Source organism: Anomalospiza imberbis, chromosome 8, assembly GCF_031753505.1.
Source record: "Anomalospiza imberbis isolate Cuckoo-Finch-1a 21T00152 chromosome 8, ASM3175350v1, whole genome shotgun sequence".
Taxonomy (NCBI): domain Eukaryota; kingdom Metazoa; phylum Chordata; class Aves; order Passeriformes; family Viduidae; genus Anomalospiza; species Anomalospiza imberbis.
Genome location: NC_089688.1, coordinates 32,972,404 through 32,995,386, shown reverse-complemented (window position 1 = coordinate 32,995,386; position 22,983 = coordinate 32,972,404). Strand labels below are relative to the sequence as shown.

General features: G+C 43.9%; 1 protein-coding gene across 3 annotated transcripts in view; it reads left to right on the top strand.

Moving 5' to 3' along the window:
- The window catches only part of ADAM12 (ADAM metallopeptidase domain 12), a 178,800-nt gene that overhangs the window by 14,350 nt on the left and 141,467 nt on the right, over window positions 1-22,983 (top strand). For all 3 annotated transcript variants that reach the window (XM_068198305.1, XM_068198304.1, XM_068198303.1), the window contains exon 2: window positions 2,761-2,894. In XM_068198305.1, the coding sequence (XP_068054406.1) occupies window positions 2,761-2,894 (134 nt within the window). The remainder of the gene's footprint in view (window positions 1-2,760; window positions 2,895-22,983) is intronic.

Below are 22,983 nucleotides of genomic sequence, written 5' to 3'. Positions count from 1 at the left end.
GGCTCCTCTCCTGGTGCCCCCGGGATGCTCTTTGGGAGGGCTGGCTTTGTGCTCAGGGATGGGGCCCCAGAACCAGCAGAAGGAAGCTGGGAATGGGTTTTGTTCAGATCCCTGACTGGCATGGATTCCTTGGTGACTCCAGCTCAGGTGAGGGCCAAAGGCTCTCCAGGGTACCAGGAGCTATCTCACTTTGATCCCATTTTTTCCAAGTTTCCTGCATTATTTGTGCTTTTTTTTTTTTTTTTTTTTTTTTTTTTTTTTTTTGGTCCGACTCTCTCCTTACATTTTTGGTTTTTTTTTTTCCTCCTGATGTGGAATATTTCTCTCCCCATGTCCATGTGCCATTGCTCAGTGGCCTTTCAGATCTCTCCTACTCAAGACAAGTGTGGGTTGCTCTTCCCTGGCTATGATCCCTTATTTTCTGCCCCATGTTCTTCAAAGTTTTGCAATCAGGCTGCAGAAACCTATTTAAAGGATTTACCTATTTATCTTCCCCATCTTTTTTTTTTTTAATTTAAAGACTGAGTTAGAGTTTATTTATCAGCTATTCATGTTTCTTTGTTTTGCAGTCTTTCAGAAATATACCTAGTCCATAAATATAATGAAATTTCATGAGAAAAACATTATTTGATATACAAAAGGCACCGTGATGTGCTTATATCACACTGAGGGCAGCTGGGAGTTAAGCAAGTGCACAATGCATGTGCCCAAATTCTCTCCAGAATGAGGCCCAAAATTGGGCTGCAGTGCTTCCTCTGCCTTCCGCAGGAAGCTGTGATTTTTATCACACCCAATAATTTAAATAAAAACATTCGGATAAGCAGCCAAGTATCTGGCTCAGGGAAAGCAACTAGACAGAAATTGATCTCGTGTTTTATAAATGCTGTGGCTTCAGAAGATTTGCAAACCCTGAAGCTTGTCTGCTTTGTTTCCCCCCAAATAAATTATCTTTTCCAATAAAGATATAACTGCTGCCTATAAACCTGTCTTGATGTCTGTCTCCAGACTATCAACACTTCTGCACAATGAGCCCTTTCAGCAGATAAATAAGCACGTGTGGAAGATTAAATTTGCTCATTGTAACCTTGCTTTGTTATGCACCACGAGCATCACTTCGTTGGGATGGAAGAGAAGTAGGAGTGGCAATACTGAACCACACTTGGTGTGGATTTTCCTCCCTTCTCCCACTGTATTTTTATAGCTGCTGCACTTCCAGACCAGGCTGTCTGTTTGGGGAATAACACATCTGTGCACAAATGCTCATCCCCTCCCTTTTTTCTGCTCTTTTGGGTGAGTTCAAGCTCTGCAGAATGGTCAGGAAAGGCACATGGAGGAGTAGCAGAGAGACTTTGATGTTTCCTGAAGTCACCCTGGCAGCTCCATGGTGTCAGACTCCGTGGAAGCTGTGCAGACAGTGCATCCACGGCAGGACAAGGATCCTCCCAGGGGCTCTGAAGACTTGCATCTCATGACACTTTCAGAATGCAAATCCTACAAAATAATAGAAGGGCCTGAGTCATTTAACTTGTGTGGTTGAGATTGCTCAAGTGGGCCAAGGAGAAAGGGGAGCGGGGCTGGAGCCAGACTTTTCTCATTTTGCTGAGATATGCTTCATAAATTTCTGTTCTGAGCAGGAAGCTCCCTGCCTGATAATGAGAATAAAGGCTTGGAGTTCTGTCTAGACCCTCCCAGGCGGATGAGATGGTGTCTCCTGTGCCTCCCCAGGGGAGAACCAAATCTTGGGCCAGCTTTGGATCATCTCTTCCAAGGGCTGACACTGTCCTCCCAGCCCTCAGTCACTTGGGCTGCATTAAAGGGGTGTAAGAACTCTGTATAACAAACAATTTTCCTCTCTCCAATATATTTGATCTTTTTATCTTGTGAGATTTTTTTTGTTTGCTTTTTGCGGTTTTTGTTTGGTTTGGTTTTCTTGTTTGTTTGGTTGCTTTTTTTGTTTTGGTTTTTGGTGTGTTTTAGGTGAAGTGTTCTATTTTTACAAGCATGTTGAAACATACCAGATTTTATTTCTGCTCACACTGGCTTAGCCATAAAGACAGCACAGATGTTTTTAAGCTAATCCTAACAGTGATTAAATGGGGGTAATTCTGCTCACAATATGACTCTTCATCCTTCATGAGAGCATTAGGTAAGCACAGACAGTGTGGCAAACCCCACCAGAGTTTTGACTATCCTGTGGCACCTGGAAGCCATCCCTGTCTTCTCTTTGATTTATTCTCAGTTATTTTTCCAGCTCTTGTCCTGTGATACTGGTTTTAGGGCTCTGCCTGGACAGGCACAATGCCATTAATGTGTTTAGGGAGAGGAAAAACACTTGATAAATGCTGCATGCAAACAGCTTTTTGACCTGGTGGTATGAATGAAAGTCATCTGCCTGTGTAGGAGTAGAGTTTTATTTCAATGAGTTTATATTCTCTTTCCCTTCCAGACCTTTTTTCCCCCCACTAATGAGACTGTGCACCCTCCACGATGATATCCTTGCATCCTGATATCTCTACTCTTAATGTGCAGCCTTTGTCTTCTGCTGCCACATTTTAATCCCCCTCCAGCTCTTTCCCCCTGAGCAACTCTGATTTCTCTCTGAAATTCCTGTAGGTTTTGCCACTTTCATTGCGAGTTTCATGTTTAACCCTTTTCCTGAATTATTTCCTTTTGACTATGCTGCCAAGTCCCTTCAATAGCAAGGTTCACCTTGCCAGAGGCTCTTCCCAGCTAACCTGAAATGCTTCTCCCTGTCCTTAGGTGAGGATGTGGACAGCCAAGTGGAGTCCCCAAGGCTGCAGGTGCCAAAGGACCAGTCCAAAGATTATGAGATAACAATTCCCTTCCTTTTGAATGGAGAACAGTGGAGACCAGTGAATGGCATTTATTCAAAGGTTAGTCTTCATTTTGCCTATTTGTTTATTCTGAGGTGTGTAACAATTTAAAGGCTGTAGGGAGAATTTAATGCACTTTTATCCTGTAGGTTATGAGAGTGTTTTTATATAATGGTTGCCACATGTCTGAAATTGCTGCTTATTTAATTTAAGAAATGGATAAAGTTTTTGGTTGAAATGAATTCCTTTTTCCTGCAGAGATGCATTCTTCTTTCTGATGGCAGAAATGAAAGCTTAAAGTGAAATAATAGCAATTTAATTGCTTGAGATTCTATCATGCAACAGCAAAAGGAAAACTGAGGGAGGGGCAAGCACAGCAAACAGGTTTGTCTGAGTAAACGCAGTCTGACAGCAAGGAATTTAGGGACCAGTGAAAATAATGTTGCTGTGCTGGCTGCAGCCTGAGGCATTATCTGGGCTTAATTATCCCATGGGAGACCCCCAAATTCCATCCCCTGTGTGGACTGGGAGTGAGGGGTGACTCTCCCTCCCCGCTCTGCTTCCCCTTTCCTAACAAGGGCAGGATCTGCCACTGGCTCTGAGATGGTTTCCCCCTCTTGACAGGCCCTGATAAGCTTTGCTCCCTGCAACACAACATTTGTGGACAATATAGAGGCTGCTTTCAGGGAAAAAAGGCTGGGTTTTGTCTCCTTCCTGAAGTATGAAGACTGTTGTTTATTATCACCAAATGTATCCTGGGAATCTCCCACCCAACCTTTTAACTCACGTCCAGTTTTACTCCAGCTTCCTTTTTATGTCGTTCTTTTAATTATCTGAATGAGGAAGGGAAAAAGTAAAGTTTTTCAATAGTTAAAAAAAAAAAAAAAAGAGGAAGGAGAAAAAAAAACAAGCAAAACCCACAAAAACAATGCAAAAAGCCCAGAGGGCCAATTAGAAACAGCTTTTTTTGTTGGATTGGGAAAGTATTCCATGGAGAAATCCTACTTGACTACTGCCACTGCTTGCAGGACATGGCTTTGGATCACATTGCTGATTGACACAAGTAGGTGCGAAAAGATATTTCCAAACAAGGGCTCTGACTTTCAAAAAAAAAACTTGTCTAGATTAAAATTTTTCCTTCTTCTCCTCTGTCCCTTCCTAAATAGGAAAGAAAGGCCAGGCCCAGTTCTGAATCTGTGCAGCGATGAAAGGGATATCAGAGTGGGTGTAGAATGGCTTATCTTGGAGAGATAACACAGATGGCTTGGTCCTAGATGTATGTGCAACTCTATTTTTAGATTATTTAATTAGAAACAGGCATTCCCCATATAGAGAGAGGCCTTTTAGCTACTCACTGGAGCTCTCCGAGAGAGTTACAACCCAGTATCATTCTGTGAGTAATGATAATGTGATTTATATCGTTAATTTGTTTCCCAGAATTACTTTCAGTTTAAGATGAACACTAGAAAAGATTTGTGGCTTGGTAGAAAGATCCACGTGCTGGATCAGCACTTTTTTTTTGTCCCTTTGAATAGTAATTTCCATGGAAACTTATAAATTAAATACACAAAAGTGCGCATCAGGCTGTGGGAAGAACAACAGCTTCAGTGGTAGAGGAGAAGAGTAATGAATAGCTTGTCACATAAATATTGATCAAAAGCACAAAAGTTAAATACTGCTGTATTTGATGGCTAAATGGGATCTATTGTTCTTCAACTCGTTTCAAAGTGTTCCTCTGTTTTGTTTTAATCGTATATGAAGTCAAAAAAAGCATGTACTTGTGAGAGGGGAACGGTATTGCAATAGGATATATAGTAAAATAAATAATGGAGTGGCTATAAAAATGCCAAAGGATTAAAGTTATTTGTGTACAGATAATTGCCTGGCAATGATGGCCCCATTCCCCAATCCTTTCACTGTAAATACTCCTGCTTATCAATTAGTCCCTGGGAAAGCACACTCATCATTTAGTGCAGCCTTCTCTCCCATCTTGGAGATAAAGCTGTCCTTTTATTTACCCCAGGAGTCGCTGCAGTATCTCTTGGAATCTCTCACTTGGAAGCTGTCAGCAATGATTATTAAGCTAATGACTTTCTTGTTGAGGGCCTACACTGTGCAAAAAAAGTGAGATAATTCACACTGTCTAATGGCACAAACACACAGAACTGCTCAGCAGCAGTGAGGAAATTCCATTTACTGAGGACAAAAAAAAAAAAAAAGAAAAATTGCTTATCTCTGACCAGGTTTTACTTTAATACACTTGGGGTGTGCTTTTTCAAGGACAAAAATCTCGTGATTTCGGTGCTTCCTATGAAAGTTTAAATTAGAGGGAGGCAAACCCCAATTTAAAATTCAGATGTGTAATTAAATTATATTTAAAGAACTTGGGGTTTCCTAAGTGTAGATTAAGTGTTTCGTGTCTGGAGAGAACTGATCATTTACTGGGCAGGTCAATTTTTCTCTTCACCTTCCCCAGCTCAGGTCAAAGCTCTATCCAACCAAGGCCAGGATTACATGGTGGGATCATTTCAGAAAAGTTGTTGCTTTTTTCCTGTTTAAAAGATGCCCATGCTGATGCCAACACTTTTTGTTGAATCATGGAATCTTTTAGGCTGGAAAATACCCCCAAGGTCATCGGGTCCAACCTTTGGGCACCACCTTATCCATTAAACCACAGCCCTGGGTGCCACATCCAGTCATTCCTTTAGGGCTTCCAGGGATGGAGACTCCAGCTCTGCCCTGGGAAAGCCTCATCCAATTCTTATCCCTTCTTTCAGTGAAAAATTATTTCCTAATATCCAACCTGAGCACAACTTGGGACCTTTTTCCCTTGGCCTATCAGCATCCTGGATAGGGATGAACATTTTAAAAATAAAATATAGATACTTAAAAGAAGCTGCTATGGAAATACCTCCATTTGTACAACTGTGTGATGCTGTTTGTTTAGTTGGGCTTGTTAACATTTCTCCTGGCACCTTTTTTTTTGTTTTACCATTCAGAAAACGTATCATTTTCAGTGGGAATATTTTACCGGTACCTAATTCTTCTATTAACTGGATATAATATTCAGTTGCCAGGCTGCTAAAATGAGTGGCTGCTATTTTGAGTGTCCAGTTGTTGCTGCTCAGGGCTGCTGAGGAGAAAATGCTGCGCTTGGGGCCGTGTGGCAGCGGGATCGGGCCCTGAAGGGTTGTGCAATGTCACCCAGTGCTTCAAACAATAGCTGCCCATACTCCCTACAGATGTGATTTCCTCCTTCCCTGAAATTTTGTGTGCATTACAGCACGTGTTGATAGGTCATCATACATTAGAGCTCTAGCTGTCCTTCCACTTCTCTTTTTTCATTTGCTCAGCACTTTGCATTCTGTGTTGATAACCACCCCCCACCTCAGTGCTTGCTTTAAGCACACAAGGGTTGGGTTCTATTATTCTTAAATATTTCTAAGGTTTGAACGAAATGGTTTCATTTTATATTATTTAAGTGCAGCAATAAAAACCTCTTCCCTCCCCCCCACCACATTTCCAGCTGAATATTTTTCTTCCAAACTTGGCTCGTGATTCACAAATCAAGCCAAGTTTGATGAGAGTTTGGGAAAGTGATGTTTTAGTACACAGAACACTTGAGGGAAGATTTTTTGAAGACCATCTGTTTGGCTTCAGCTTTTATCCTCACACCCTGTTAGGGACACAGAGGGCTTGGTGTGTGCCAGATCCCTGCAGCACAGGAGCTCTGGGTCAGGTAATATCAGTGGTGTTATTCCAGAGCCTGCAGCACATCCCTCCTCTTGGGGAGACAAGAGCCAGGCAGGAGATGTTTCACGTGGGCATTAAGGAGCTTTTGGCTCCATTTCTGCGCTTTAAAGGTCAGCACAGTGGGGAAATGCTGCCTGGCAGGGCAGGCATGGAAAAGCTGGAACGCTGTGGGAGCCCAGTGTGGCATTGCCCTGGGCTGGCACTCGTCTTCCCACAGGGACACAGCCTAGTGGAGCTGCCTTTGGACCCAGGGTTCGGTCCAGATTGGAAAATGCATGGAGTTCCTGAGAAATGGGAAGTATTTTGGGAGGGTTTGGTGTGATCAGCTGTGCAGGTCAACACAGAGAGCTCAGGGTGTGGCAGCAGTCGTTCAGGTGTGGGGTTTTCTGTGCTCCTGTCTGTGTAGGATCTGTCATCCCATTGCTGGCACCTGCAAGGACTCAAAGAGGATCAGGACCAAGTGCTTTGGAAGATTTAATCCTCTCAATTTTCTAAAAGCACATGGGCAAGTTAGGTGCAGCTTTCCTTTCTGGGGGATATTTTGCACATTTTGATGAGTACGGATCTTTTGTAATCCTGTTCTCTGTACCTGTCCAAGTGCAATATTAACCTGTGGGTGCTCCAGTCAGGATACAGATGCCATTCATAAAAATAAATGGGAATGCAGCTGAACCTGGGCAGGTGTTTGAGCACCTGCAGCCTGGAGCTGAGTGTGGTTCCTAAAAAACCCTATGAGAAGCTGGAAAGCCCTGAGATGCTCGAACTTGATTTGAGTTTGCAAGTTGCCAGCCCAGGTTGCTTTCAAATGATGGAATTTCAGACAGGGAATTTTATTTTTGATGTCAAACTTGGGGAACAGGTAGATCAATGAGCAAATTTTGCTGTGTGACTTCTTTAAAACAGTTAACTGTGGGAAAGTAGCTGCACACAATGTACCTGTCACTGGGTTGGACCCTTAATCCACCTGGATCACTGTGAGCTTCACAGGACTCTCGAAAACACTGTCACTGACCTCGTAATATAAACATAGATTGGAAAATCCACCTCTCCCCACCCTGCAGAGAGTGAGACCTCTTGTTCTGTGGCTTCCCACACCCCAAGAGATTGGGGTTGTGTTGGAGTTTGAGACAAGCAGAGGAAAAGAAAGAAAGGTGCCCTTGGTGGGCAGAGAGGATGGCAAGACCTTCAGGACATTTCCAGCTCTCACTCCAACACCAGTGACTTCTAAATCCAAATAAATGAGAAATTCTTCTCCCCTTTGGGGAGGGGGGCAGTGGATTCAGGGGCCAGTAACACTGCTTTGCCAAGCTGAAGTTTTCAAGGCCAGATTCTGAGCTCGTGTGAATCAGTTTCCTTCCCTTGCCCAGGCTGGAATAAATCAGGGCTGCAAATTGAAATCTTAAAGAAGGGTTTTTAAAAAAGGGAGAAAGAAAGATGAGAAGGCAGAGTTGCTTTTCTTGTAGCAACACTCTTTTTTTCTTTCTTGGTGTTATGTTATGCTTTGAATATAAACTCTAGCAATGAAATGCGAAGATAAAGATGAAAGCCAGCTATAAAATATATATTTAGACCATATTTCTTCTGGTTTTTAAGTGTGCACTTGTCACAGCTCTAAGATTGTGCATGTGAAGTGGCAGAGGATTACCATTTCCTGCTGCTTAGCATGCATTGCATCTCCCTTTGCTCCTGAAGAAGCAGCTTTTGCATCCCTGCCCGCCCCATTCCCAAGCATTGTGCCATGGATTGTATTCAGGAGCAAACATCAGAATCTTGATTATTTGTGTCGAATTCTGGGCACTGATTACGTGAATCTCAGTGTGAAATTCTCTGCTATCTATAAAAGTATCATCAGCTCTGACAGTTGTTGGTTATCTTTATGATTCTCCAGATTTATCACATCTATTGGGTGTTACACTGCTGCTTTTCACCTTTTTGCATTTTTTTATGCCTTCATTCTAAGGCCCTAGTTCAACACCTACTAAAATTGGGATTTTTTTCCAAAATACCATTGGCAAGAAGAGGAAATAACTTTAAATTTGTTAAAAAGCCAGCATAATAATGCTGGAAATTCAAGAACACATTGGGAACTGCAAGCTGGCAGAAGGGGCAAAGGCAGTGATAGCCAGGGTCTTATCCAGAGTTTTGGTCTCCACACCAGTTCCAGTTTTATTAGGAACTTACTGGGGCATCACACAGACTCACAGAATCCTGGAATGGTTTGGGTTGGAAAGGACCCCAGAGTTTGTCTTTTTCCTCCCCCGCCATGTACAGGGACACCTTCCACGGTCCCAGGCTGCTCCAACCTGGCCTTGGACACTTCCAGGGATCCAGGGGCAGCCACAGCTGCTCTGGGCACCCTGTGCTCCCCACCCTCCCAGGGCAGGTCTCCATGCTGGTTCCCATTTCCCCTCTTTGCTGCACCCCTTGTGTGACTCTCACAGGCTTTGAAACACAGCTGAGGGGCTCATTCTGTCAGATAATTAATTTAGAGTTCAGCGTTTTCAAGAGCAAACCCATTGAAGTTTATTTCATGACTGGCATAGCCTTCGTGCAAGTGATAATTGTTTATATTCCCTTCAACTGAGCCTCCTGCTGTTCCTTTTCATTTGAAATAATTACCAAAGTTTAGACTTCCTGACAATTGTATTAAGGGGAATCATACAGTGCTGCTTAAACAAGGCTTTGAAGGCTGAGAGGACAGCTTTCATAGCTCTTTTACATGGTTGCTTTACATATCTTGAGAGAGAGAGGCATAACCAGAATTTATAGTGCTCTCCATATTTTTTATGACTCATGAGCATCGACTATAAGAGGCAGAGCTGAGCTCTCTCCACAAGCTGTGTCATCAGCTGGGAATGCAGCTTGGCACAGGCAGAGGAACAGCACTAATCCTCCACAACCTTCCCTGGGAGATCCTCTCCTTGAGCCTTAATTAATAACCTGGAAGTCATTAATTTAATAGCCTGATAAACAATCTGATATTTCTTTTGCTTTTCCTTATACCCATACTCCTGCCTTGTAGGGCCACTCTGAGGAGTAATTAGTGCAAATATGCTCTATTAGTTAATAACTCTTGTGTGTTTGTTTAATTTGAAGCAGCATAAGTTTTGCATGGACACAATCAGGGAAGGGAGCGTGGCACCTCCTCTGGCAGTCAGGGGATTTCTGTGTCCCGGTGAGCCAAAGCAGCTCAAAGCCACCCCTCTCACCTCACCTCGTCCAAGAGGAGGCAAACATGTTCCCTTCCTCCCATCCAACCTCGTTTAACCAATTGATCCATCTGATAATGTAATTCATGTCATTTTTCAGAAATGCTGGTAGGTGTGTCCTGGTTCCAGGGACTTGCTGGAGCTCACACAGCAGCTCCGGGGCTGAGAAATTCCTGGAGCTGGGACCACCAATGAAAACCTAGTGTTGGTGATTGAGTGGGGAAAATTCTTTTCTCTGTCTGCACTGAATCAGTGCCCTGGTTCCAGCTAGATACACGAGGATTCATTTCCTGCATACTGGGAAGTGTTAAGCAACTGGGATTCGTCCCAGAAAAGAGTCCATTGCATTTTTAGCCTGAGTGATACAGCGTGTCAGGTTTGCAAAGCTCTGTGTGAGCGTTCATGCTCAGGTATTATTGGAAGTGCTGGGTGTTTTAAAGAGCAGAAAATGGAGAGCTTTGTGGGAACAACCCACCAGACACCTCCTGCTCTCCGTGGGGGTTTGCAGCCTTCCTTAGGGTGAAATTGTGAAATCCCCCTTCATCAGCTTGTACCACGCTGGGCTGCTGGAGGAATTCTGTCATACTTGGCCAGGGGAGATCACCAGTGATATAATGGTGGGGAGCTCTGCCTCCCAGTACCAGCCCTCGTGGCCAGGGGCTCTGCAGAGGGTTTGGTCGGGACCCACCAGCTATGAGGTAGCGTCTCAGATCCGAGCTCCAGCAATCCTTCAAAAGCTGATGGGGCTGAAATAATCCACTTTAACTTGAGTTTTCAGGCTGGCATTTCAGGAAAAAAACCAACCCCACAAACAAACAGATCGTATTTTTTGCAATAAAGGGCGGGGGGGGGATATTTTCATTTTAATGATGCAGTTCACGTTAGCCACCCTTTAATGAGGGATTAAAATCTAAACCTAAGTTCCTGCCTTATGCTGGGTTTGTAAAGTGCTTGTACTGAGGCATTTTCATATTGAATTAATTTAGCTTATACTTGGCTATTTCACGTCTCTTGCAACAGATCTTGCGAGTGTAAGGTATGCATTTTGGTGTTGGATTAAAAGAATGCTTTGCTTTCCAGCTCTGAGCATGTGATCATTTTTTTTTTTTTTTTTTTTATTTTACAGGCAGGAGGAGAATCTCCCTTGTTCTTAATTCCTATTGTGAGTGCCTTGGGTCAGATTGAAGCCTAGACCAGAGCAGGCTCTCTCCCACCAAGCACCCCTGGTACCAGGAACGTGCAGCTCCTGCAAGGAGTCCTTTGTGGACTTGGAACAGCGGCAAAACTTGGGGCTTTTCCAGGGGCTGAAATCCTCTGAGCAGGGGAAACCATGAGCTGCTGACATATTTTGTGATGAAGACCCTTATTTCAGAAAGCCACAGTAAATTGAGTTGTTCTCAGTGTACATTTTAGGGGTGAAGAAGTAAATTGAGCTGGTCAATCCACTGAGTCCTACAGCTAACAAGCCCAGTGCCTTTGTTGTTGAATTATAATTCTATTTCAATATGATTTACTCAAGCCCCAGTAGATTTGCCTCTTCTATAGGAATGTTTCTCATTTTTCAGAATTGTAATGAGGAGTCAAAGAGGTTATATGCAGTTTAAAGCCTGATAAAAAAATAATTAGGATTGATAATAAGGCTTTTTAAAATGCAGCAGGAATATCTTGACAATAAAAGCCTTTCAAGGTGTTGGTATTTTTCTAGAAATAAAATGACTGCCAAAAAACTCTGCCATCTGCTTTTAAAAAGCTTGTGTAGATGAGGTAAAAATTATCTGTATCATTATGATATTGCAGCAGAAAGTTTGTGTTCAGTTTTCGTCTCGTGGAAATAGCGTGTCCCACTTGCGTGGTGTCTTTCCTCAAGGACACAGTTCTAAAGCAAAATGGAGCTTTTGGAGCTGAATATTGCAATTTCCAGCCTGGCAGAGGGGGCGGGGTGATGGAGCTTGGAGAAGCTGGGGGCGAAATCCTTGTGAGAGGCATTTCCACTGAATATTGTGTGTGCTGGGGCTGCTGCCAGAGCCTGCAGGGTGTTCTGGACTTGGTCACGGATGTGCTGGGGCTCTTTCTGCCCAGTGCCACCATAACTCTGCTGGTGACACTGCTGTGGGGCTGTTTCTGTGTCCCCATTACTGAGTTGGTGACAATGTGCTGGTGGCACTGCTGTGGGGCTGTTCTGTGTCCCCATAACTGAGTTGGTGACAATGTGCTGGTGGCACTGGTGTGGGGCTGTTCTGTGTCCCCATAACTGTGCAGATGACACTGCTATGGGGCTGTTCTGTGTCCCCATTACTGTGCAGGTGACACTGCTGTGGGGCTGTTTCTGTGTCCCCATAACTGAGTTGGTGACAGTGTGCTGGTGACACTGCTGTGGGGCTGTTCTGTGTCCCCATTACTGTGCAGGTGACACTGCTGTGGGGCTGTTTCTGTGTCCCCATTACTGTGCTGGTGGCACTGCTGTGGGGCTGTTTCTGTGTCCCCATAACTGTGCAGGTGGCACTGCTGTGGGGCTGTTCTGTGTCCCCATTACTGTGCTGGTGGCACTGCTGTGGGGCTGTTTCTGTGTCCCCATAACTGTGCAGGTGACAATGTGCAGGTGACACTGCTGTGGGGCTGTTTCTGTGTTCCCATTACTGTGCAGGTGGCACTGCTGTGGGGCTGTTTCTGTGTCCCCATTACTGTGCTGGTGACAATGTGCAGGTGACACTGCTGTGGGGCTGTTCTGTGTCCCCACTACTGTGCAGGTGGCACTGCTGTTGGGCTGTTTCTGTGTCCCCATAACTGAGTTGGTGACAATGTGCTGGTGGCACTGCTGTGGGGCTGTTCTGTGTCCCCACTACTGTGCTGGTGACAATGTGCAGGTGGCGCTGCTGTGGGGCTGTTTCTGTGTCCCCATAACTGTGCTGGTGGCACTGCTGTGGGGCTGTTTCTGTGTCCCCATTACTGTGCAGGTGACACTGCTGTGGGGCTGTTCTGTGTCCCCATTACTGTGCAGGTGACAATGTGCTGGTGGCACTGCTGTGGGGCTGTTCTGTGTCCCCATTACTGTGCAGGTGACAATGTGCTGGTGACACTGCTCTGGGGCTGTTCTGTGTCCCCATTACTGTGCTGGTGACAATGTGCAGGTGACACTGCTGTGGGGCTGTTCTGCGTCCCCATAACTGTGCAGGTGACAATGTGCTGGTGGCACTGCTATGGGGCTGTTCTGTGTCCCCATTACTGTGCAGGTGGCACTGGTGTGGGGCTGTTCTGCGTCCCCATAACTGTGCAGGTGGCACTGCCTGCTCTGAAGTGTGTGTGCTCTCGCTGACACAGCCGCTGAACACTGGAGGTGGCTCTGTCCCTGGAGCCAGGGAGGGCTCCTGTCCCTCCCGTGTCACACCAGGATGTGTCCAGCTCCATTTAGATCCCCTGCTCTGTCCCTGCCCTTTGATGCTCTGCCCAGGTCCGAGATGTGAATGTGTTGTTTCCTCTGGAGCTGCAGTCACGCTCAGGAAATGAGGAGCTCCTCAGTCCTGCCCTCATTCCTCCTGCCTTGGGATCAGCTTTATTTGGCTTCTGCTGTGTGACCTTGTTCCTCCTTCCTCTTCTGGCCCTCTCCTCCACCAGGGTGGTTCCTTGGCAGGGTTCATCTCCTCTTTTGTTCCTTCTCTCTCCACTGACCACATCCTTTGAGGAGCATTCCCTGAATAAAAATGGTCTTTTTGGGGTGAACCTGCCAAGCCCTTCCCAGCCAGTCATCGTTGTCTGGAGTGATTCCTGGAATCCCAGAATGGTTTGGGTTGGAAGGCATCTTAAAGCTCAATTCATGCCACCCCCTGCCATGGCAGGGACACCTTCCACTATCCCAGGCTGCTCCAACCTGGCCTTGAACTCTTCTAGGAAGGGGGCAGCCACAGCTCTGCCTCCTTCTGAGATGGCAGCATTTTACATTCTGTGTTAAAATGAAACCTATAAATAATTTTAATATTTAGAAGAATTTTACTAGCTGAGACCACCTCAGTGAGCACAGGAGCAAAGATTTTTAGCCAGAGCTGCTGCCTGGGGACGGCAGGGTCTGATCTTCCCTGAGATGCCCAATTTTTGTTGACTTTTTGCTGGATGTTATTTTCTGGCACGCTTCATCCCTGGGAGTGCTGGGCATGGCAGGATCCTCCAGGCAGCAATCCTGGATGCAATCCCACCCTGGTGTCTTCCATTATTTACTTTAGCTTCACCCATTGCCTCCTCTCTGCCTGTTTCCCTGTGAGGTACAGCCTGTCCTGGGACAGAAGCACTGCTGGCGAGGGGCAGGGAGACAAAAGCTCTGAGATGTGAGAATTGGGACAGCCAAGAGCCTCCCTGCCCCAAAAAAGGGCCCTTGCCCTGGCAGGGCTGAACCCGCCTTGCAAAGGAGGTTCTGGACATGGATCTGCTGCAGGAAAAGTCAACAGGAGTTTTGTCCTTAAAGCAACTCCAAGCCTGTTCCTGTGTTAGCATTGCCCACTCCCTCCAGGAGAAAGAGTGGGATCCCTAAATTCAGTGTATCCAACTGAAACTGCCTCTCTCTTGGTTTCAACAGACAGAAACATTGTTGAAACCACACTTTTTTTTGGCATTTACTGGCATTACTAAGAAAGAGTTGGCCAGGAAAGCTGGCAGAAGGAGATGAGTTGGAGAAGCTTTAAAGATTTTTTTTTTCCTATAAAATGAATATCCAGAAGCTGTGTAAATGTAATTTTTTCAGTTTGAAAAGTGTATAGAAAGACAACATATACACATTTTTTGACTGAAATACCGTCCAAGCTGGCTGTGCCCTCCAAATTCTTTTCCCTCAATTAAAAAGATGGGGAAAAAAAATAAAAAGAAATGACAAAACAAAACACCTCAGGAAATCCCTAGAATGTTTATTCAGGAACAGAGCAGCCTGTTACAATCATTAGCTTGCAGAGGTATTTCTGTTATAGTCAGAGGGCAAAGTGAATTTTAACCTTTTATTGCCAAGAGATGTCAGGTTTTTATAGAGGAGCTATTGAGGTGTGTAAATCCCTGTGAATGAGTGAGTGGCATCTGTAAAAACCCCAACCAAAACCCCAAAGCACACCCTGCAGAGGGAAACCAAAATCAATTTCAATGCCCACAGTTAAACATTAAGTACTACATTTCATGCTTTATTGAGTTTCTATTTATTACTTAATTTCTGCTTGTAAAAGGCTCCAAGTGAAGCAAGAAGATATTTCACAATATTTGACTCCCTTTTTCCTTACGAGCTCGGTGTGGAATTGCCAACTGCTATGGGGTTTTGATTATAAAGGGAAAAAAGGGCTGGAGTGGTTTAAAATGTGATCTGTGGGAACCCTCCAGAGCAGGATCTTTCCCAGGAACCCCAGAGGAGAGAGAAAAGAAAGGGAAATGCAGCTCCAGGGAGACTCAGGGTCAGGAGCCTGGGAACACTGCTTGTCACAGGGGCAGATCTAGGAAACGGATGGAAACTCTTGGGATTTTAAAGATGGAAACCTGAATTATTTGCTTTGTGCAGTCAAACGTCTCCCCTTTATTGTCCTGCCTCTTCCCATCTATAAAATGGGAATAAAGTTTAACCCAGGCAATGGGGCATCAGTTTGATTTTTATAATGCCCTTTTCAGACCAGAAGTGTTGTGTTCCTGCTTTGGCTGTGCAACCTATAGGAGCCAGGAATTTGCTGTTCTGGGGGAAAGAGGGATGCCTTGCACGTGTGGAAAAACCCCATATGTGTTGTTTGAACAAGGGAATAGATATTTTGAAGATTTTAGGTCTCAAGGAGTGAAAGAGGAGGAGTGGTTGCAGTGCTGAGCATGAGGATTGTCACTGTTGCAAACTCGGAGTCAATTTGAAAACATCTTATAAATATTGTGAAGAGCATTAACTGAGGTTTTTATAGGGTATGATGAGCCTATAACTCAGTCCAAGTTTAGACAATCACCTTTCTTTGATGGAGACCAACAGGGACGTGAAAACACTTGAATTTAATAAATATTTTGATTATTAATATTTTGGTTTATGAAGTATCTCTCATTTATATGTACATTTTTACTTCTTTCAACCATGCAATTTAATCACCAAGCACCATTTTTAAAAATTGCATTTATCAATATTATCCCACTTCCATACATCTATTAACTAATTTAAGAAGAAATCTTGATGTGAATAGAAATCAGCTCTAATTTCAGAGCCTTCACAGAATTAGTATTTAGCAGTTTCCCTAAATCTGTGTGAGATGGAGACAACAACAGCTGGATTTGAGTAATTTCTTTTGTAGGGTGCACCACAGTGCTGAATTTTCCTGTATTTGTATTAATGGAGTGGATATATCTATATATATATATCTATATATATCAATATATGTGCATATATATATATATATATATATATATATATATTAAGATCTCTGTCTATACTTACACAGCTCCTCTGTCTCCAGCCTTATCTCAGGATTCAGCTCTCAAACCAGGTTTTGAATTTGTTTTTGCAAAACTCTGTGAGGAAAAAGCAGCTGGATAAGGCTACAGCAAGATCTGGCATTGAAATCAAATCAGAAAATCAAGCAGTGGAGAGGGAGGATGCACAGCATGGAGTGAAACTCTTATCAGTGCCCTGCTTTTCTAGGACAGGTTATTAGGGAGGAATTTCATTTAGGAGCAGAGGCTTTATCAGTGTGTCCTTGTGATGGACTCAGCAATGCCATAAACTTCATATATGGAGATGGAGTTGTTCTAATTTTAGGGTAAGGCATTGAGGGGGGAAAAAAAGCATAATGTAAAAGAAATAAAGGCTATTCCAAGTGTGGATATTATCTGTGCCATCACTGCACAGCTTCAAATTGCAGGAGGATCAGCTGCTGCAGATATTTTGGCTGGTGTGGATGAAATCAGTGTCTTCTGGAGCCCCCCATTATTGTCTACAATATTTCCAATAATTCAATTGCTTTGAGGCAGATAACAAAGGGAGACGTTGATATTTCTGTGAAAAAAAAAAAAAAAAAAAAAAAAGCATTTTCAAATTCTTCACAGCCTTCTTTACTAAACAATTTAGACAAAGAGTCCAGTCTCTGTTTGAAGGCTTCAAAGGCGATGTTGGCTTGTTTTTCCAGCAAAATCTTGATTTTTCTCAGTGCAAGAAAAATCAATACAACCCTGGTAACATAAAGCTGTGTCTCACCAAGGTATATTCCTTATGCTCAGTTTGAATTCTGACATTGGCCATCACACTCAAGCCAAATTACTTGGTAATACCAAGATGTGCTTGGTTTTTTCCAGCAGCCATGGTGTAGTTTTTATGGTTTTGCAGTCTATATTTTTATATTATATACAAATATTTCCTTGCCAGAGCAATGAGAGTTTCAGAAGTTCCTCATGAGCCACTGTGAAGTTGTTTCCATGCTCTGTCCTTTTAGTGTGCTGGCTGGCACCTGAGCTACTGAGAAATTTATTCAGCATAAAATAAAGTCGCAGCAATTTATTGCTGTTGTTGCCTATCCCACAAAATCACTCCTCTGCATCCCTTGGAATGCAAAAATTTGCTCCTTCAATTTTAGGGAGCTCGTTTATTGATGCAATGTCACCGTCACAGCCTTGCTGCAGGGAGAGGGAATAACTTGTGTTTAGCCTCAGGCAAAGTTTGTGTGTTCAAGGTGTTCTTATCTGTGAATTTTGATTTGCAAACTGCAATTTGATGGAGTTGTTTGGGGGAGGGGTGCAGCTGCTCTAACTCCTTTATCAAATACATAATGAAAAGATGTTTGCTTAAAAACATACTCGGTGTGAAAACAAGTGTTTGTTGTCTGGGGGGAATAATGCAGCATCTCTCAGCTCTTGGGATGAGAGCACACTGGGCATCTCTGCTCTTCCTAATTCTTTCCCTAAGTGTAACCAATTTAGTCAATCCTCAAATGTTATTTTCATGTGCCCCTTGAGGAGCTGTCCGAGTTCCTCTCTGAAATTCTTCAGTCTTCTGGTGATCAGGACTTCTCATTTAGGCTGGGATATGGCCCTAAAATGCTCCTTCCCTCATCCCCTCAGGAAATCAGCACAATGGGGGATCCCCTGCAGAGCCCTGCTCTATTTATATGTTGATGAGCCTGGAGGAGAATTTCCAGAAATGCTGGATATACTTTCAGACCTTCCAGAAGGCTCTGCCTGGCTCCTGTGCTTCAGAGCCCTGCTCTGAGCACACCGTGTCTGCTGGCATTTTGGGATACAACCATGGCACCCCTGTCTGGGAACCACTTCCTACTTACAGGGACATTCCTGAACCTTTCCAGGAGCCTTTCTCTTTTTATTCTGCTAAAATATCTAGCTTGGTAGTAAAAAAAAAAAGTCAACAATATGTTCTTTATAACAGCAAAGTTTTATACGCTCGTGTAGTTGAACGTTATTTAAACATGTAAGAAGTGCAGCATTAAGGCTTTTATTTGTAAAGAAGTGGTAATTCAGTATTTTAGGGGCATATCTCGGTGAAAAGTTGGACTTGTTGCTGTCTGGAAAAACAAAAAGCTGTGTTAAATGGCTCAGGAACAACAGTGGGGTGAGACTTGTTCGTTCCTTGGCAAGTGGTGGAGTCGGCATCCCAGGAGGGACTGAAATTTAAGTGGATGTGGCACTTGGGGACATGGGTCAGTGGTGGCCTTGGAAGTGCTGGATTAAGGGCTGGACTCCATGAGCTGAGGAGTTTTTTCCCCCCTAAAGGATTCCATGATCATAGGGGTAATTGCCAACCTAAACCATCCCAAGGTTCTGTGATTAATAATGTGGGTACTGGAGGACTCAGGACTGCAGGTGGGAGGCTGAGGATCTCACAGGACACTCAGCCCCAGGGACAGGAGATGTTTCATAATAGCTCCTCCTTGAATTATTCCTGGGAAGGAAAACAGTCATTAAAATAAATGAGGGAGATAACTCAGCCGGGAGGACACGGGAAGGAGAGCCAGGAATGGCTGGAGAAACCCTGGCTGTGGTGAGGAGCAAGGAGCTGGGGCTGTCAGTATGGACAGGAGGAGGCTGAGCAGGGCCCTGATGGATCCTGCAGGGTGGAAATGGCTGCAGGGAAATCAGAGGCAGTAATTAGTCTGTGTGGCACTGTTAGGTGTGCTCCTGTCGAGCAGGGACAAGCAGAATGGCCTTACAAGGCAGCGAGGAAGAGCTCAGTAATAAAGACAATGAGAAAAGGATGTATTTACATGCATATCATGAGGAAGGGAGGATAAAGGTCTCTGAGTGCACTGGAGTTTCAGAAAAGCCAGAGAAGAGCTGCTAATGAGAGTGGTGTAGTTGATCCTGACATAGGGCAGGAACCTCTGAGGTCCCAAAAGCCACATTTTCTATGATTGGAGGCAAAGTGGAGGCTGTTCCTTCTGCTTCATGGAAACCTCCTTTGGGAACTTTGCCATCTCTGCGTTACAAGGGATAAGATTTGGATTTTTCTGGATTTTTAAATACCTGAAACTTCATAGAGAACACTTTTCCTCTGAGGTTCCTGGGCAGGAACCTCTGAGGTCCCAAAAGCCACATTTTCTATGATTGGAGGCAAAGTGGAGGCTGTTCCTTCTGCTTCATGGAAACCTCCTTTGGGAACTTTGCCATCTCTGCGTTACAAGGGATAAGATTTGGATTTTTATGGATTTTTAGATACCTGAAACTTCATAGGGAACTTTTCTCTGCTGTAGGTGGAAAATAGGTGCCCAACAGCTTTTCTTTCTCATGTAATTATTGGCTTTGTACAGCTTGGAACCAGACTAAATAACACCTAGACAGCTAAAACATTAACTCCTTTCTCAGCTGGGTGAAGAGAAAGAGAATTCTTTAGCAGAAGTTCAGCCTTTAGTTCTGTTAAATTTTGTTTGTAATTCAAGGATAGATGCTGAAATCAGAGAGGTGGATCAGGATGCCATGGAGGTTGGGATATTTAATATTCCAACCTGACTGGTTTAGGGTGGAAGCTGTGGCTCTGGGAGGTCTTGTTAAATTTTGTGTTGTGCTGCAGTTCTCTCCTACCTGTGCCAAGTCATTGGCTTCTGGTTTTGGGGATAAAAGCAGAAGTAGAGTAGGATTACACAAATAATGGAGTGAAAAGAGGGGAAAACACTGTAAAGACAGGACTGGAGGGTCTGTTAGCCACTGAGAGCTGCCCAGGAGGGTGGGTAAAGGGTCCTCTCTCAGGATGGGATGCTCTGGCAGCCCAGGTTTTGCACAGAAGATCTCGGGAGAAGATGTGACTCCATAAAGAACAATTGAAATGAAGTTTTTAACTTCGAACTCTGCTTGCCCCTCATCTCAGCTGCAGGGCCACTGCTGCTTTCCCCCATTATTCCCAGGTTCCTGACAAGTCCATTTTCCCTCAGTCCCTATGGGCACTGGACCCCAGCACCTGCTGAGCTGCAGAGTTCTGCTCCTGCTCGTTCTTTCTGTGATGCTCTGCTCCATGGGGCTGAGGGTGGGAAGTGGAGATGCTCCCTGAGCCTTCTGCAGGATTTTTCCCTCGTTCCCACCCCTGTACAATCAGCTCAGAGCAGACTCAGGAATATTCCTGTTCATTTGCACTCTGAAGGTGAGAGCAGACTTTGCTTTATGCTTTTATCACGTATTGCAAATGCCTTTGAGATGTTTCTTTCTTTGTTATCTCAAAATTCTGTGCTCTATTGATTTTTGGGTTTTCTCCAAGGGGCTGAAAATTTCAGCAGTAACCCTGAAACCAACTGAAATAATTGATTATCTGTTTTTACCTCCTCTTCAGTTATTTACCTCTTGCCCTTCGATGGAGAAAGGCTGTCCTATTTCTCGATGATTTACTGTAAAGCAGATCTTTGCTGAGCTTTAATATCAATTTATATAACCTTGATCCAGGGGTTATTTTTTGAGAGCCACAGGTTTATCTAATATGTCATGGAATAAGTTGTTCTAGAAATATTTTTTATAGCTTATTCTTATGGAACAGATGGGTAATGTGAATAGAAACATATTTTCTATAAGCTCAGATTGCAATTGAAATTACTTAAATTATCTCCAAGAGTAACTAGCTGCCTAATGGACTTTATAGCAAATTTAGATATCTTAAAATACATTTTATTGTGAATAGATACTTTTGTACACAGGGTTTTTTTCTTGTGTGGATATTAATGGCAACAACATTTTAATCTGTGTTTTGTCTTTGCCTTTGTGGCAAGAAATATACTGGTCATTAATACTTTAAACCTGGGGGTATCAGTCAGAACACCACATGTGTTTTTGTTCTAGGATGAGTGTTCTGAGATAAATTTACTGTGCTTTCCACACTCCTTCGTGCCATTTGTTTTCTCCAAGAATGTCACTGTATAGGTGGGGTGTCTCTGGGCAAAGTCTATTTCTAATTAAGCAGAAAAATGTGAGATGCTGCCCCCAGGTTTCAGGATAATTTACTTTACTAGGAAATCTTCGGATCCTTCTTTCTCTTAGGGCACATTCCAGGATATAAAAATGATTCATGTGTCTTGGAAGTACAGCTTTGGGAAGTTTGTCAAGTTATCTTGAGTAGCCCAAGAGTGGGGTGAAATCGCCCTTTTCATTAGTTTAAAAAAATATGAATATTTTATCTGCCTTTGTATAAGGCATCCATCATCTTCGAAAGATCATCAGAGACAAATTGTGGCTTGAAAGAGTGGAAATCAGACCCCAACTCCTCGGTCCTGCCCTGCATTCCAGTGCTTGGGATGCAGCAGGGAACTGGAATCCAGAAGCAAATCGGGGACTGCAATAACAAATTAGCACAGGAGATTTAATCAGAGCCACATAACAGGGAAAGATGTTTAGGGAGAACGAAGCCTGAGCTCAGAGATCTTGGCACAGGCCTGGTGCAGTGGAACTGTGTGACGGTGGGGAGAGGGAGGCTCTGAAAGTGAAGAACAGCATATAAATTAAGCCAAATAAATTAAGTAATTCAAGCATTAATCTAGCCAACCCTCCGAGTTCATTCAGAGAGGCAAAACATCTATCATTGCTTCTCTGGAGATTGTAGCATTGTTGAGAATTCAGTTTAGCCAGGACATTTAGACCAACCCTTGCATTCAAAAAAAAATCCTTAATTTTCTCATTGTCTGAAACTGATTGTATCTTTTTGCCTTTCAGTAAGTTTCACTTAGTTGCAATTACTTTGGCTTCAAAATCTTGAAATTGAATGAATTAATGAAAATGGAAAATCAGAACTCTTTCCTAATTAAGAACTGAGCTTTTCAAGGAATATGAAAGGATTTAATTTAGAGAGAGAAGTTTGGAGAGCATGAAATGTGGCTTGAAGGAGATACATGTGCATTCAATAGAACTCAATGAGCCCAGCCAGATTTGTATTGACAGGAAACAAAAAGCATCTGAAATCCTCTTTCAGTGATAGGAAAATTTATGGGATTTCTTGACGCTCTCCAAGTTGACTTCCAGTTCAGGGAAATGGGTGGCCACCTCTGTGTCTCAGTGGACACAATTCCTACTGAATTGCTCATTATTTCTCCCTGTGGCAGTTTGCTGAACATTCAGAATGGCATTTTGGGGTTGATTTTCCATGGCTCTGTAACCCTTCCAGATGAATGGGGGAAAACCCCTGTCCTGGCCCTGCTGTGGGTGACACTGAGGGGTGAAAGGAGTGGCTCAGGTAATGACTCTGACAGTTCAGAATGGATTTTATTCTGTGTTATCCCTGAAACCCCCTTCCCTTCTGCTGCTCCCCCAGCAGACACACACACCTTGTGTCACAACCCCTGTGTGACACCTGGGACTCACCTGCTGCTGCCCTCCCCAGGCAGCTCCCACTGAGAGGAACACGAGCAGGTAGCACCTGGAGGACAGGCCATTTCTTATCCTTGGAAATTTAGTAGTAATTATCATCATAATTCTCCTCCCCCACAGTGCACAGCACGTCCTGGGCTCCCCACAAGTGATAATTCCACGTGTGGAAGGGGAGATGTTTCCAAGGAGGGTCAGGCTGGCTGCTCAGCTCCAGCTCTGTTCTGGAGCAGTGGATGTGTGGGTGGGAAAATGCAGAGCTATTAGCTGGGAATACCCTCAGGAAGCATGGTGGGACAGAGGGAGTAAGGTGCAGAAAATATAATTACACTGGGTAATGAGCTGATGAAGCCTTTGACATGGTCCATGCTTGACCTTGGCTTTTTGAGCACATGGAGAGAATGTGATGTTGTAATCAAACT